The sequence below is a fragment of the Protopterus annectens genome, chromosome 2.part2 (assembly GCF_019279795.1).
Source record: "Protopterus annectens isolate FY-2018-M chromosome 2.part2, PAN1.0, whole genome shotgun sequence".
Taxonomy (NCBI): Eukaryota; Metazoa; Chordata; order Ceratodontiformes; family Protopteridae; genus Protopterus; species Protopterus annectens.
Window position 1 is genome coordinate 411397162 of NC_056730.1, and position 16910 is coordinate 411414071.

A 16910-nucleotide genomic window follows, 5' to 3' on the forward strand; every position below is an offset into this window, starting at 1 on the left:
TGGCATGGTGGGGATCTACAAAATTTGGGCTTGGTTTAAGACGTTTTTAAGCCTGGTGTTTTGAATATCCTTGGTAAATATGGACACTCTTCCACCTTTTAGTGTTTCGGTCCTGGTTTGGTGGCCAAAAAGGGTGGTAAGAGTTGTAGCCTGGTATTTCAGGGGTGCCCTATGCAGCCTTGAACCAGCTCTCAGTTACTGCACAGATGTCAATGTTCTTCATTTTTAGGACTGCCTCGAGAGAGTGCATTTTGAGGTTTAGACTTCTAGCATTACTTCAGCTTTTGCATGATTGTACCTGTTATGGTGGTGGTTTTGCCCTTTGAACTTTGCCTGAAAAAAAAAGCACTTTAGGAGTGGTCAGAGCCTTAGCCAGTGACCTGAATCACAGGGGCTATCGGTGCAGACCATTTCTGGCAAAGCATTATGGTCTGTCGATCATGTCGCTTCAGGCAGCCAGATACTGGATCCCCTTTGAATGACACCAGAAGCTTAGCCAATTGTTGAAGTCAATCATTTTGTTCTTATACTGTGGTGGTATTCTGGGCGAAGGCAATATTCTGCTCAGGACTTAGGGTCTTACTTGCCTGGGCCACATTATCCAAGAGCTCTTCCATGTCTCTTGTCATGTAGTCCAGGGAGGTACATCCCAAGTCATTCAATTCAACATGGATAATGAGAGAGTCATATTTGTGCTTATTGTGGAGTGACTCGAGTGCATGCATTATGTGGCGGATCTTGGCACCCTACAGGCAGCCAACTGTAATTTTCTCCCTGTTCAGCCTGGTGAGTGGGACATCAGTGTGCCTGACTATAGTCACCTGTGACTAAAGTGTTGGGTACATTGTCTTGCTTTAAGGGCTGCTGTTGGGTGGCACACTGCTGTTGTGAGCTATATGACACTTTGGTTCTGATTTGATTTTTTTTGCATTTCATCTTAGGAGTTCCTAGTTGCTTGGGCAGGTTAATGTTAAGGGCCTCCTCATATGTGTGTTTAGTGTTCATATGTGTGGGTCTTGATGGTGTGTGTTTAGAAGGGGCTGTGTGTTGCTTGAGGTGTAGTGCGAGTGTTAACCTTCTCCTCTTGACCATCTAGCACAATCTTGGCTGGAGAGAGCTTTGCTTCCAGTGTGGCTGTGTAAGTGCATCTCTCGCAGGTTGTAGGGTTGGATGTTAGGAGGAGAGGGTTGTCTGTACATGAGACAGTTGCTGCATTACCCCAGTATGCTCAGATTCACCAGGTGGTCAGGAGAAATCACCAAAGCTGACCCTTGGACATGCCTAGTTTGGTGCTTTTTTTTGTAAAGTACAAGAGCTGTTTTCTCTTACCTAAGCAAGGTACTTTGCATTTATAGGCTGTTTAGTGCCTATGTTTAATTTCTCCTTATTAACATTGAGAGTTGAGTGCTTGTATCAGTTTAAGACTTCCTAGTGCTTTCAAGCAGGTTTTAAAGCAAGTGCAAGTCACAGGGATGCTTAAAGGTCAGTTGAAAAAAATGGTTTATCCTAAACACTGCAGTGTGCACTAGAGGAGGTAGATGTGAAAGTAGGTAACTTAAGTTTTACCTGTCTAAAAAGTTAAGATTTAGTGGAGGGTCACTATTTTTAAAACAGCAAGATAGATTGAAAGGGGGTGTTCACTTTTGTCTTCTGGTACTATGGAATACAGTAGGATGGCCAATAAATTTAAATAGTTGAAGGGGGGTGATTTCACAAAATGATAATTTTGTGCTTACTCACACAAGCCAGTAAAAACAGAGAGGAAATGAGATATATGGTCAAATTAACATAAGGGGAAGGCAACTAGAAACATCAGAGAGTAGATGGATAGTAAGGTTAAGGGCAAATAAAGGGAGGGGCCTGAATGATAGGGTACCCCTTAACCCCCTGTTAAAATCAAGTCCACTAGCCAAGAAGTGACCAGCTTGAAGCATTTAATGTATCTAACTGATGCTCTTTGTATATATAGTTTGCTAAAGTTTGTGTAAACAATATTTTTAAAATGTTTTAATATTAAGTTTTGGTAATGCAAATGTTATAATAATTTTTTCAAGAAAGTTTGCTTTTTATGTTTTTTTACATATATTTTGATTGTTTCAACTTGTTTAATGTATCCTTTTAATAAAGGGGTGTGTAACTGTTGACGTTGAATATGATTGGTTGTTTTTAAATTTATCGAGTATATAAGTACAACCTGTTGTCAGTTATAGGTCTGATGAAGTGATCTACATCACAAAAGCGCTTACCAATAAACCTGCTGTTTTCCATTAGCCATTGAGTGATCCTTTGGATGTTGTTGTGGAAACTTAATAAATTTTTGGTCACTCCCAGAGATAGATGCCATTGGAGCAAGAGTCCTCCTGTAGATTCCATGGTATTTCTGGCAACCATGAAGAAGGAGCTAGTGGAAGAGAGCTTCCCTCTGTCCACCCAACAGAGAGTCACATATGTTGGACATACTCAAGAAGCATGTATTACATTTTCAGCGAGAGTGTTGATTTACCTGGCACACGTCACCCACTTCCAGAGATATTTCACCATTGATATCTCCACATCTCCTCCAGATGACCCAGTCTGTGTCTCAAAGAAAGGCTGTTTAAACTATTGACTACCCTACAATCCTTTTTTCAATGCTTCTATGCTCCTGGTCTGTAATGCTACAAGAGGGTACATGTAAAACAGTTGATAACAGGCATTTCCATCGTGAAGCATACTTGGATGTTGGCTTCACAGAGCATTTCAAGACATCCTTCAAAGGAGCCCCTATTGATGGATCAGCCTGGTTTGGTCTCAGTCAGACCATCTCCAGAAGTGAGAAGGGTGGTAAATCATCTGTGCTGTAGGGATCAAATTCTCAAGACCTCCATGAGCCTTCTCCAGAAATCAGAAGGGATGTAAGAGGATGTGGTTTAAGTCCGCAGGGGTTTGCATCAGACACTTTTGGAGGCAGACCGCCCTTAAGCCAGAGGTGGATACTCTCATAATGGACATCCCTCAACAGGCAGAGGTGGTCCCTAAAATCAGGGCCACAGGGGACTTTTATCAGAGAAGCCCTTCCACCTCTCTTGAATGTTTGCTTCATTGTCTTAGTTGGGGGGGGGGGGGTACTTATCTATGCATCCAACAACCTGGACTGTCTTCACTGGATAGTATGCATTGGCTGTAACATAAATTTCTGTACTCCTCTATCACTTCAGAAAAGAATTCTCCATCATGTCCACCTTTACAAAGGAAAGCAGTCTGTTCAGAAATAGAGAAGTTAATTTGGAGCGAAGCTGACTAAACAAGTTTGTGAATAAACAAAATTCCATATGGTCACTGTTCAGTCCATTCTTCCATTACTAAGGAAGGACAATTGGATGTGCTAGATAGATCTTCAGGATGTGTGCTACCATAAAAAGATTGGCGATCCAGAAAGTATCTTCACTTCCTGCTGGGAGTCCTTCATTTCCAGTCCATAGCACTCCCATTTGGACTCACCACAGCCCACTGGGTGTTTACCGAATATATGACACTGATGGCAGCTCTTCTACAACTGCGAGGTTTCTGAGTATTCCCATACATGGACGACTGGCTCATCACTGCCCCTACCTGTGATTCCTTGCTTCAACTCAAAAAGTCCAGATTAGAAACAGTTCAATCCATGTAATTAATCTGAACAACTTTGGACACTCAGATAGTAAAGTTTTCTCCTTTAAGAATCTCTTCACCAGCAAGACTAGTCCTTTGTCTTTTAGGTTCTATGGCTGCTTCATTCATGTTAGTGTCTCTGACCCGATTTTACATGCATGTCCTTCAGTCGACCCTGTCAGCTCAGCAGTCAGAAAACAACCTTTATCATTTCCAGTGAGTCTGACAAACATCAGCAGGACACATCCAGTGGTGACTGGAGTCTCCTCTTGTTACACAGGGTTGATCTTTTCATTCTGCTCTTTCCCCAAACCACAGTGACCACAGACAGGGGTGGGAGCAGTATTATCTGTAAAGACCAACAAAGTCGTATGGTTTCTAATAGAGGCCAGTCTTCACATTAGTATCTTAGAGTTGAGAGCTGGTCTCTTAGCATTGCAGGCTTTTCCGACTCTCTCCCCTTAGGTGTTCTCTCCATACAGGCAGACAACATGGCAGTCACCTGTTGTGTCAGCAAACAGGGAAGAACCAGATCTTATCCCATATGTAGAGAGGCCATGAGTGTGGGGCAGTGGGAGATGTTTTCTAATTGCAATGCATATCCCTGGGAATTCCAACATATTGGAGGACAAGTTGATCAGATCCATCCTGCACGGAGTGGATTTTCAGTTGTTGGGGTCAATCTTGATGTGATCTCTTTGTCACCCTCCAAAACACCAAGCGCAGCAACTTTTTCACTCTGATCCCTTGCGAGGGGGAGCCGCCTTGGGATGCACTAATGCATCCTTGCTCCCTGGGTCTTATTTACGCCCCCCCCCATATCTCTGATTTTAAAGTTCTTACAGAAAGCATTATTGATGAAGGTCAGGGTAATCCTCATTGCCGCTTATTGGCTTCAACAGGTGTGGTTTATTGTTGGAAACCATACTAGTTAAATTAACTGTCAACTGATTGCTTTCTAGAAGAGGTTTGGTTTAGACAAATAAGCATTTTGTTTATGTGTAAAGGAATGCAATGTTTGACTACTTGTAGCTATCCTGGTACTTTTTTAGGAATATTTGATGCATTCATTTGTTGGATGGGTCTTTTCCCATTGCTTCCCAGCATTTATCTCTTGCTCTTGTTTTGTTTTGATCAGCAGCAAGATCAGAAAATACTGACATCTCCTGAAGTGATTGAACCGCGGACTTGTTCACAAAGTGAGGAACTTGCTTTTCCTACAGAAAGTCAGCAGTCAAGTATTCTGCACTCCTCTGAAAGTTCCTCTGAATGTGAAAACCAGGATGAGCAACAGGGTAGTACGCAGCTAGCTAGTGATCAGGATAATTCTGACTGTTCTGTAAGGTAAGCTTGATAAGGGTGTGCATTAAAACATTTTTGAGTAAAAGCTTGGTTTTGTACAGAAACTTGATTTTTTTTAATGGAATTTTAAAAAAGTCTGCATTTAGTTTTATTCATTATCCTGTCTTGCTGTGCTAGAGCTGTTTGTGTTAATTTGATGCTGACTTGTGTACCAGAGAACTCATTGCACATTGTCTTCATGCAATGGCATGTGATCTGGTCAGTATTACGAGATGGAAGCTTCTTTGATTAGAGGCCAGATGCTTTCTATCTATTTACTTTGGTTTTACAGCTTTGTGGTTTAGGTTGGTCATCACTTCTGATGATTGAAAATGATTGATCTTATTTTTGCAGCCATTCACCTTGCAAGGTGAAATGTTTGTAAGGAGACCCATCATAGCACAAAACTGGGGCATTAAGTTACCTGATGAGGCTGTGGTCCTTTAATGTTTAGTGTTATGTTGTGCTATTAAAATTTCACATGTATAGGTGCCTCGTACAAGCCCTCTATCTTCCTCCTTGTGGAACAGCTGATGTCACCTTTATTAATGGACAATTTAGTAGAGAGCCTCTATTTGCCATTGTAGATCTATAACATTATATCCTTGGAGATTTGCAGCTGGAAGCCTTTAGTTGTTAAAATTTAAATTGATAATGTAGACCATGGATTTAATATCAATCGTGACTTGTGCCTTAAAATTGTTTAATGTACATTAGTTTATTTTTGACATTTTTAAAATGTGTTTATGTTCCCTAGCAGATATCATTCCATTGAATATATACACTGCCTGTCTTGTAGCCTTAGCCACAGCCATTCTCTGTACTCCGTTAATGTCCACATAGTGCACCACCTTCAGAACTGGTATCTGCAGGACATCCCTTTAGCGAGCCCCCTAAGTGAAGGGATTTTTCCTTCAGGGGAAGGGAGTTTGTCGCCATTTGTATGCATCCTGGCTAGACTATTGAAGTAGAGGTAGAAACTAGTACACTTCAGGAAGGCCAAACGAATGTAGTCTGAGCATGGAATGAAATCCCCCACCCCATTTTTTTTCTCTTACAGAGTGCATACATCAGGTTGTCCTTTGTTAGTCTTATCCCTCATTTTTTTTAGTTCAGCACTTCTGTTTTGTGCACAGCTTATGTTAAGTACTGGTAGCAGAGTAGCTACATATCCATTCTTTCTTCCAGAAAGAGTCATCCTTAGTTGCTGAGTCCTGTCTTTTGTATCCCCTGGCTAGCTTACCAACCCACTTGACTCTTCACCATATGGTGGTTATCAGTGGTGGTTGAGAGAATAAAGCATTTCTGCAAACAGGCTAGACATTGACACAATTTGTTTATTTATTCTGTTTATTGACTTGTTTCAATTTGTAGTCACTGGGCAGCCAGATCCAGTCCTGGTACACAATGAGTGGAAAGCTGTGGAACTTATCCTGGGTGGGTCACCAGCCTATCATAGGATATGCACAAACAGTCACATAGCATCTACTACATCATTTGTATAGGATGGGGATATGCCCGATCATCTACAGCACGTATTTGGAATGTGAGAAGAAATCTTAGGACTTTGGGAACAACAGCTCATGGGTACAGAATGGGTGTGCAGACTGTACATAAAAGGCACCCCAACTAAGTATGAGCTGTGTTCATCTAGAGGGCAGCCTCTGCAAGCAGAATCACATTTTTAGAGTATTGTATTTGTGATGCTAGGCTAAGACCATTGCCATGAAATGTGACTGTGCAGTGGGCACCACTGCCTGTAATGTAACCTCCAGATCGAAGGCTATCACCAACTATAATAGTATGGCTGGCAGCAGTGGTGTTTGAATTCCATCACTGGTGTTTGAATTCCATCACTACAAGTCAAGGAAGAAATGATAGCAAGAACGTGCGCACACATCTACCTCAGTAATTAATTCACAACCTACATTCTGACTTCAGAAGCATAGAATGAATATTCACTGCTGTCTGGGATACGGTCTTCCAACATCTGCACCCATACTGGACTTGTGGACAAGCCACATAGAGTTCAGTCTTTTGCCTTTCACTCCCAGGCCCCGTCTAACAGCTCTTTCTCTGTGAATCACTGTCTTCTAGTATACCTTAGTCCATGGTAACTGCCTTTCTCTCTCACCCACAAATGCACACCTTGTTAGAAAGGCTGGAAAAATTATCCAGTTTTTCACAGGCTTCTACCTGGCATGGTACTACTGCCATTACTTGGAAAAGCCATGGACTTTGTTACCTGCTGCTCTTAACTTAAGCCAGATTTGAAAAACAGTTAATATTTCCTTCATTGGTAGCAGTCTAATGGGAGACACACACCATACAGTTTAACCAGTAGTGTAAATCATCATCCTGTCAGATAAATATTGTATAAATATTGTCATAATTAAATGCTTAGTACAAAAACTTAAATGTTAATAATTGAACTACACTTAAATAATAAAGAAGTGGTGCAAATACAGTGTAACTGTACATAGGCTGACACTCCCAGAGAAATGAAACAAAGACAATAAAAACAAACAAGGTGCACACAAAAAAACATAAGTTCTAGATACTCGTGTTCCTGGCTACTGCTTGCTGCAGAATTATAATCCCAAACTGTTATACATGTGTAACATACTTTTGCCAGATGGATGATAATACAGACAAATCAAAGTAGCATCTATCATCATCTCTTTATAGTGTACATCGTTGTATACAAAGTTTTTCTCTCAGCCCCCAGTTTCCATGCCAATGTCTTTCTGTTGCTGGAAAAAACAAGTAGCTAAACCACTTCTTTTATTTGTTATAGCAACCATTGACATTGCCAGTACACTCTCATATCTGCTTTCCTTGAATCACCCTGTGGGGGTCTTTGTGACATGCAAGTCATTAAGTCCATAAATTACTCTCAAAAGAAACACAGATGTTCATCGTCTTCATTCCGATGTCAGAAAAAGTTAATAATTGTATTTCTTGTAGGAAGCAAATACCTTGTTTGGGCCAACACTTTTGTTCTCAGTGAGACACCTTTGCAGTCCCTGCCTACTAATGTGGACAGATCTACATCCACCCATGGTGTATTTAGGCCTTTACTAAATCCAAAGCAGCCAGGCATCACACTAGGCCTGCTGCACAAGATCTCCTGACCCATGCCTAAGAAACAGATGCTTAAAATGGCTGAGGGGTTCTCAGCCCCTCCTGACAAAGAGACCCGTGGAGGAAGAATCCCCTCTTCTGATCAGGGATCCATATCAGAGCATTCTGATGCTGAGGAACACTCTTATTCCCCTTTTGAGGATTCGGATGCAGAGCAGTCTATCCCTTCTGTTTCCCCCTGAGGATTTTTCTTTGGGAAACCTGGAACACTTCCATTGGGAAGGCCAAGACTTTTCAGACTCCAAGAAAAGACTTAGGGAATTTCGTTGGTTACCTCCTCTGGCTATTCCCTGTTTGGAGGTACTGGATGATGTCTTTAACCCTGACTCTCCTGATAGATATTACAGAGTACCCAGTTCTCACCAATTTCTCTACAAAGCCATAATGCTGACCCTGAAACCATTTCACAAGGCCCTAGGAATAAAGGCCTCCACTGCCAAGAATCCACTTTCTGCAGAAAGGGAATAGAGATCTCTAGAAGGTGGGGTAAGAAGGTTTATACCTCGGCCACCCTAGCCATGAGGGCCTTAAACTGCCAGTTTCATATGATTAAATATCAACAGTTCCTGTTGGATATGATGCATAGTGCAGAACAAAAACACACTTTACAATGTGGTTATGATGCCTAGGATCAGTCATGCCTGGCGAACAAAATCTGCCTGATCATGTGAAAGCAAAACTGTGATGCACCTTTACAAAATGGAGAAAGCCAAATCTATGCAAACTGTCAAAGCTTTCTTACTCAAAAACTGGTCCTTGCCACTGACAAGCCCCAAAGGGCAGATACAGGCGGAAGGGGCAGAATCACAAGGGTCATAGCAGACAATGGCAATCTCCAGCACCAAGAGGTGGTGAAGACAGTGCACAACAATACAGGAAGCAAACTCAATGACTCATTTGCAGCACCTTTGGGAATTATTTGCAAACATGTCACAACAGACAAATGGATACTGGACATTATAAACAGAGGCTACAAATTTCACACTCTTCCAAAATATGCCAAACCTACCACAAAATCAAAGGGTAGAGGCACAACTGCATATTTCAAAGCTCCTAAACATGAGGGCTATACAAAGGTACCTCGCACCAACAAGGTCAGGTTTTTATTCAAGACTTTTCCTGGTACCAAGAAAGGAACCGACTGGAGACCCATTCTGGACTTATCCATCCTAAACACATTTCAATTCAAGATGCTCACATTACATTGGACCTCAAGGAGGCATACCTGCATGTCCCAATCAGACAAAGCTGCAGAAGATACCTCAGATTTCTTGCAGGTTCAATCCACTATCAATTCTCTGCATTGCCCTTTGGCTTATCTAAGTATTCACCAAGTGCCTGGCATCAGTGATTTACAAATTTACCCTTATCTGGATGACTGCCTGATCCAAGCGGACAGCAAACATATACTACTGGAACATCCTTTCTCTGGGATACACCATCAACAAGGAGAAATATAACCTTCCTGGGTGCCAGCTTGGACACAAACCAGATGGCATAATTATCTCATTACTTCAAAATACTAGCAAAAGTACCAGGCTTACTGCAAGAAAATCCTGCAGGCTCTGGGACTTCTAATCCCAATGGTACCTAAAAATCTATGGTCTCAACACAGTCACAGCTTGGAAACAATTATTCCAATAATTTCCTGTCTACAAAAGGAATTAAACACAGGCCTTCCATTCTGCAAGCCTCAAGCAAAACAAGTCATAACCACAGGCGAAGGACAGGTGCATTCAGGGCAGGTGGTCCCCAAGGAAAAGCACCACATCAAAAAAGAAATGCTGGCAGTAATAAATGCAATTACAGCTTTCAGGACAATTGCTCATAAGAACAGACAACACAAACAAACAAGGAGGAACTCTTGTGCAGACTAGCCATGACTCTTTGGACCTTGGCTCTGGAAATCGAACTTCAAGCACAGTACTTGCCAGGGATGGAACACACTGGCAGACACTCTGAGCAGAAATATGACAGATCGAAGCTACATCCATAGGTGTTTACGGAGATAGTCCAAGCGTGGGGAGGCCAGATATAGATCTTTGCTTCCCACAGAAACCATCAATTGAAAAGGTTTTGTTCAAGGACCTTCCATAAGTGGGCCCTTTCATTCAGTTGGACAACATGGACAGTTTACTCTTCTGCCCAAGGTGCTTCTGAAAGCAAGAACAGACAAACCGAGGGATGATACTGATTGCTCCAGACTGGCCAAGGCAACACTGGTATAACACATACTCCTCCATGGTCCCTAAACACTCAACCTCACCACATCAAACTCTACTCTCAAGGAGGTGCAGGATGTCAAGACCATCTAATGGAAGCGGTTTTGCTGTTGGAATGAGAAAGAGGACAGGACCCTAGAAAATTGAACTTGCCTCAGGTTTTACAGTACCTAGCTGAACTGCTGAGCAGTGGACTTTCATTTTCTTCAATCAAAATACGCCTCAGCCATTTCTGCAGAATTCAACACGGATCTTATTCTCTCACCCACTCTTACGGCAGTTCCTCAGAGGGGCTAAGAATATAAGACCTCAAGGAAACAACCAATACCAGCCTTAATTACATACTAGAAAGCTGCTTCAACAGATCTACAATATTTGTCCTGGAAAACAGCGGTTTCTGAACTACAGGCCCTCATGGCGGTGCAGCCCTTCCTCATCTTCCATCAGGACAGGGTTTTCCATCTTTTGAAAGTGGTCTCTAGGGTAGCCTTAAACCACACCTTCCTACCTTTTATCCTAACCTTCAAAACAAAGGGGAAAGGCTGCTTCACTCCTTAGACATCCATAGGCAGCTACGTTACTATTTGGACAGAACAAAGTCCTTCAGGAAATCTGACCAACTTTTTGTGTCTATAACAGACCATTTCAAATGGATTGTTTGTTACTCTGGTATCAGATCTCACTCCACCAGGCCACAGCCACCTCTACAGCCTTCCTCAGAGGTGTACCTACTAAGGATATCTTGGAGGCAGCCACTTGGAGTTCTGTACATACCTTCACAAAACACTACCATTTGCCCTTATATTCCAGAACAAGAGCAGGCTTTGCCACTGCTGTTTTGCAGGGCATTCTGGCTCAACCCAGTTCCTCATAGTACCTACCACCCTATTCATAGCTTTGGGACTCGATGAACATAGTACAGTTTTGTACCTACAAACCTCTTCATACCTCCTAACTGGTTGCTTACATTGGTGGATTAGCTTTATTTATGTATTGCCTTCCTTTTTTCTGGTCTTTCATCTTTCTTGTTACATTCACAAGAAGATACAAGAAGTTTGGTGATCACATTTGCTTCAGTAAACAGTCCATATTTTTCAGTATTCAAGGGAACAAAAATTCATACATTCCTAGCTCATGTCACAAGCACATATATTTTTTTTCTTTTAGCCTGGCATTAACCCTGGCTTTACAATTTCCTTAAGATTGTCTAGCAAGTCTTTTAAAGACATCCCTCAAGAAAATAAAGCATGAGATAAGGGTGCAGTCTTTTTGTACATTACTTTATAACTTTTCTAGATCATGATGGTGTTCGTCTGGGATTGCTGCAGGGGTTTTGTCAACAGCTGCTGCATAATTTGGTGTACTAACGGTTGCTAATCAACTGCTTTCGACCCGTGGGTATTTTCCAGTGCTGAATATACATGATGGTTAACTAAAGCCTGTCAGTATTTCTTGTCAAGTATCAAACAGTGAACAAGTGGGGATGTGGTGTTTATTTATATCAGCTGCATTTCCTTTTGTTTCACGACCCTTTTTTGGATTATTTGTAGCTCTGATTGCATTAGTGATTACCAAACTACATTGAAGTGGAGCCAATTTGCATCAGTTTGTATTGCGGACTTGAACTCAGGTGCATTGGCTGGTTTCATATTCTGCTTGCGACGTACCTCTGGATTAGTTGCTTCTTGTGGAACTGCATACGGCTAGCCATACAATTTAATTTTTTGTGTTGGTAGTCTGTTTAATATTTCATGTCCAGGACATTATTGCTACATCTTTTTACAGACCAAGTGACATTGGGGTTTGCAAGCATTTTTTTTTGTTACGGACTTTTGGGTTCATCTATATCATCCTTTACAGGATTCATGAACGGTCACAATCTAGTGGAAGGTTACAGCGAGCACCTTTGTGGTGCTGTATTTTGCATTCTGTTTAATACTATGCAGTGTTGACTTTATTTTTGAATAACATATTGTGGCAGTAAAGTTTATTATTGACATTTGGGGGTTATCTATACTGTTTATTTTAGTATTCATGAGTGGCAGTGACTTGTCTATTTTCAAATTAACATTTTGTCTAATTAGTTCATATAAATTTTTTTTTGGTGTTCATAAAATGTATTCGTGTACTGTATTATGGTTAGTAACAATTGGATGTTCATCGTGCATACAGCTGCAGTCATAACAGATGGGTTGTCCTGCTGTCAGGCGGGTCCTCGGTCGGCCGATTTCCAAAGTCTAGGTCCGGTGTCGGTTGTCGTCACTTCTTCCCTGACGTCAGTGCGACAAGGGTATAAAGGAACCAGCCGACGCGATTTTCTTCAGTGTTTCTTGCCACGCGGTGCCCGAAGCAGAAGCATTTCGCAAGTGCCGGTTGGCCAGCTCCTGAGATTACGAAAATTTGGAAACCGAAATCTTCTTTAAAGCTAAGTACCACGTTGGGGAAACATTTCTTGCCTCAGACCGATGTCAGACAAAGTTAATAATTGTATTTCTTGTGGGAAGCAAATACCGCATAAGGATTTCCATTCCCTCTGTATACCTTGTTTAGGCCAAGACCACGACGTCTCGGTCTGTCGCTTTTGTGCTACATTCAACAAATGCACTATTAAGCGTCAGGCGGAGTTTGCCCAGCATTATTTTGGGAAAGCATTTTAACTATACTATGTCGTCGGATACTCCGACTCCGGTTTTGTCTAAAAAACGCAAAGACAAGGACCGACACGAGGTCCAAGGCCTCTACTGACACCACGCCAAAGCAGACTACACATGGTCCGGTTCTCAGCGCGCCTCGCAGCTCCTGACTACCGACGACACTTCTTTGACGGTGTCTCCTGTGCCCGAGGTCGCAGGCTCCTCAGCCCACACCCCGACTACAGATACCGAAGTCACTCTTGGCGTTGAATCTCAGAATGTGGACAGGTCCACCTCCACTCAAGGTGTCTTCAGACCTTCCTCTTCTTTCTCCATCAAGGCTTTCACAAAGTCTAAAGCAACCATGCACTCTGAGACCAGCTACACAGGGCCCATCTCCAGGCCCCATGCCTAAGAAACAGATGCTTAAAATGGCTGAGGATTTAATTACTCTTATCAGAGGTTCTCAGCCCCCACGGACAAAGGCCCAGAGTGGAGGAAGATTCCCATCCTCTGATCAGAGCTCCATTATTTTAGAGCATTCTGATGATCAGGAACATTCTTACTCCCCTTTTGAAGACTCTGATGCGGAGGAGTGCATCCCTTCTGTCTCAGCGGAGAGGGTTTCTCATTTGGGGAAGCTTTGCATACCTTAAGGGAACACTTGCATTGGGAAGGCCAAGATTATTCAGATTCCAGTCTATAAATTTAAGAAATCTGCCTACTCCTTTTTTATAGATTTTTCTCTTTTTTTATACTTCTTTTGTGTTTAAAATATATTAAATAAAAGTTTAATAAGTTGTCGTTTTGTCTGGGATGATATTTGTATTCCTTTAATAATGTACATTGTATATCCCAGATTTTACTATGTATCTGTTTTGTCTATATGTGGAGTTTTTCTCCCGGGCCTCTGCTGAAAATGGAAATCTATTCAGTTAGACTAGCCCGGTTAACAAATGTAAAATAAAAAATAAAATAAATAAATTCCAAGAAAAGGCTCAGGGAATTTCTCTTGCTACCTCAGCACAGGCCTCTGGCTATACCTCCTGTCTTGGACAATCCTAGATAATGTTTACTCGGAGGCTTGCCTTAACCCGGACTCTCTACCTCCAGCTCCAGTTAAGCCTGACAGGTACTACAGGGTTCCTGACTCACACCAATTTCTATACAAAAGCCATGCTGCTGACCCAGAAACCATCTCACAGGGCCCCAAGGGAGTTAAGGCCTCCATTGCTAAAAATCCATTACCTTCCGAGAGAGACTCCAGATCCTTAGAAAGGTGGGGAAAAAAGGTATATACCTCGGCTACCTTATCCATGAGGGTCTTAAACTGTCAGTTTCATATGCTAAAATACCAACAGTTTTTGTTATCACAATTGAAAAGTAAAATGTCACAACCTGAACAACCAGACTTGGAGTTGCAGGACTTGATGCATAGTGCAGAACAAGTGGGTAAGCATACCTTACAATGTAGTTTTGATGCTCTAGAGGCCTCATGTAGAGCTGCTGTTACAGGGTCAGTCATACGTAGGCATGCCTGGCTCAAGGAACAAGCCTTGCCTGATCATGTCAAAGCTAAATTACTAGACACCCCTCTTCAAAAGGATGTACTATTTGGTGCTAATGCTGAGGAGGTGTTAAGGAAAATGGAGGAAAAGTCTAAATCAATGCAGACTGTGAAAGAATTTCTACAGGTACAACCCCCACGTTTTAGTAGAAATTGGCCTTCCAAAAACTGGTCCTTTCCAGCCACGGACAGACCCCAAAGAGGCAGATACAGGCGCCCGAGGGGCAGAAGACAATCCCAAGGATCGTTTAGAGGCCGACAGTGGCAAGCTCCTACACAAAGAAGTGGGGAGGATAACTCGCCATCTTTCAGAAAGCAAACCCAATGACTTTCCCCTTTGCATGCCAGCCAAGTCCCAAATGGCAGCCCCCTTAGGAGGAAAGCTGGCATTATTTTCAAAAAATTGGCATATTGTCACAAAGGACAAATGGATCCTGGACATTATAAACAGAGGCTACAAATTCCATTTTCACACCCTTCCAAAAATGAGAGGCATGCCAAACCTGCCACACAATCAAAGGGCAGAGGCACAAAGGCAAATTACAGATCTCATAAACATGAAAGCTATTCAAGAGGTACCTACACATGAACAAGGTCAAGGTTTTTATTCCAGGCTATTTCTGGTGCCAAAGAAGGGAAAAGAGACCTATTTTGGACCTATCCATCCTAAACACATTTCTACTCGTACCAAAATTCAAGATGCTCACTCTACAGCAACTTCTTCCCATGCTGGGCAAGGAGTCTTGGCTGGTAACATTGGACCTCAAGGAGGCATACCTGCATGTCCCAATCAGACAAAATTGCAGAAGGTACCTCAGGTTTCTTGCAGGTTCAACCCATTATCAATTCTCTGCATTGCCCTTTGGCTTATCTACTGCCCCCAGAGTATTCACGAAATGCCAGGCATCAGTAATTGCCTACTGCAGACTTCAAGGGATACAAATATACCCCTATTTGGACGACTGCCTGATCCAAGCGGACAGCAAGCACATTCTTCTGAAACATCTGACTTATGTAATAATGTTGTTGAACTCTCTGGGATACACAGTCAACAAAAAGAAATCAAGGCTAATACCCCCTCGGAAGATAATTTTCCTGGGTGCCAATTTGGACACAAACACCCAGACGGCCTACCTCACGCCAGAGAAGCAGGGGTAACTAATTCAATACTTCAGAACACTAGCAAATTGCACCAGGCTGACTGCAAGGAAAATCCTGCAGGCTCTGGGATTCATAGCATCTTGCATCTTACTAATCCCATGTGCAAAGCTGCATATGAGGAAACTACAATGGTACCTGAAAAACATATGGTCTCAACACAGCCACAGTTTGGAAACAATAATACCACTAATTCCATGTCTGCAAAAGGAATTTCTGTGGTGGGCTCAAGCATGTCAAACAAACACAGGTCTTCCATTCAGCAAGCCTCAAGCAAATCAAGTCATCACAACAGATGCCTCGGACTACACCTGGGGGGCGCACATGACGGATCGGTGCATTCAGGGCAAATGGTCCCAAAAAGAAAAGCACCTTCACATCAACCAAAAAGAAATGCTAGCAGTAATAAATGCTATTATAGCCTTCAAGGACCTTCTTCAACCAGGTCAACTATTGATAAGAACGGACAACTCCACAGTTATGTGGTACATAAACAAACAGGGAGGAACACATTCATACCCCCTATGCAGACTGGCCATGTCACTTTGGAACATGGCCATGGACTTACAAATGGAACTACAAGCACAGTACTTGCCAAGCAAGGAAAACACACTGGCAGACAACCTAAGCAGGAATATGACAGATCCACACGAATGGAAATTGCATCCAAAAGTTTTTACAGAAATAATCCAAGAATGGGGAAGGCCAGACAGATCTCTCTGCCTCCCACAAAAATCATCAATTGACAAAATTCTGCTCAAAGATCTTCCATCCAAAGGCCTGGAGAGTGGACGCTCTCTCTTTCAGTTGGACATCAATGACAGTTTATGCCTTCCCACCTCTTCCTCTGCTGCCCAAAGTTCTATTGAAAACCCGAGCAGACAGACCAAAGATGATTCTCATTGCTCCGGACTGGCCAAGGCAACACTGGTACCCACTCCTGAGGAGCCTGACGCATTCGCCACCATGGACCCTGCCTCTAATGCCTTTTCTTCTGACTCAACACAGCTTCAAAACTCTTCACAGCCAGCTAAAAACACTCAGTCTAGCTGCATGGAAGATTCCTTAGCATCACAACAGGCCCTACTCTCCAAGGAGGTGTAGTATGTCATTTTGGAGGCCAGAAGGCCATCAACTAGAAAAGCTTACTCCGCAAAATGGAAAAGTTTTTATGTCTGGAATGAGAAAAAGGGCCAGGATCCTGGAAAACTGAAT

General features: G+C 42.4%; 1 protein-coding gene across 1 annotated transcript in view; it reads left to right on the top strand.

Moving 5' to 3' along the window:
• Positions 1–16910, top strand: part of LOC122795948 (transcription factor TFIIIB component B'' homolog) — a 390329-nt gene that overhangs the window by 79087 nt on the left and 294332 nt on the right. Inside the window, exon 4 of the mRNA XM_044064431.1 lies at positions 4769–4974. Within this exon, the coding sequence (XP_043920366.1) occupies positions 4769–4974 (206 nt within the window). The remainder of the gene's footprint in view (positions 1–4768; positions 4975–16910) is intronic.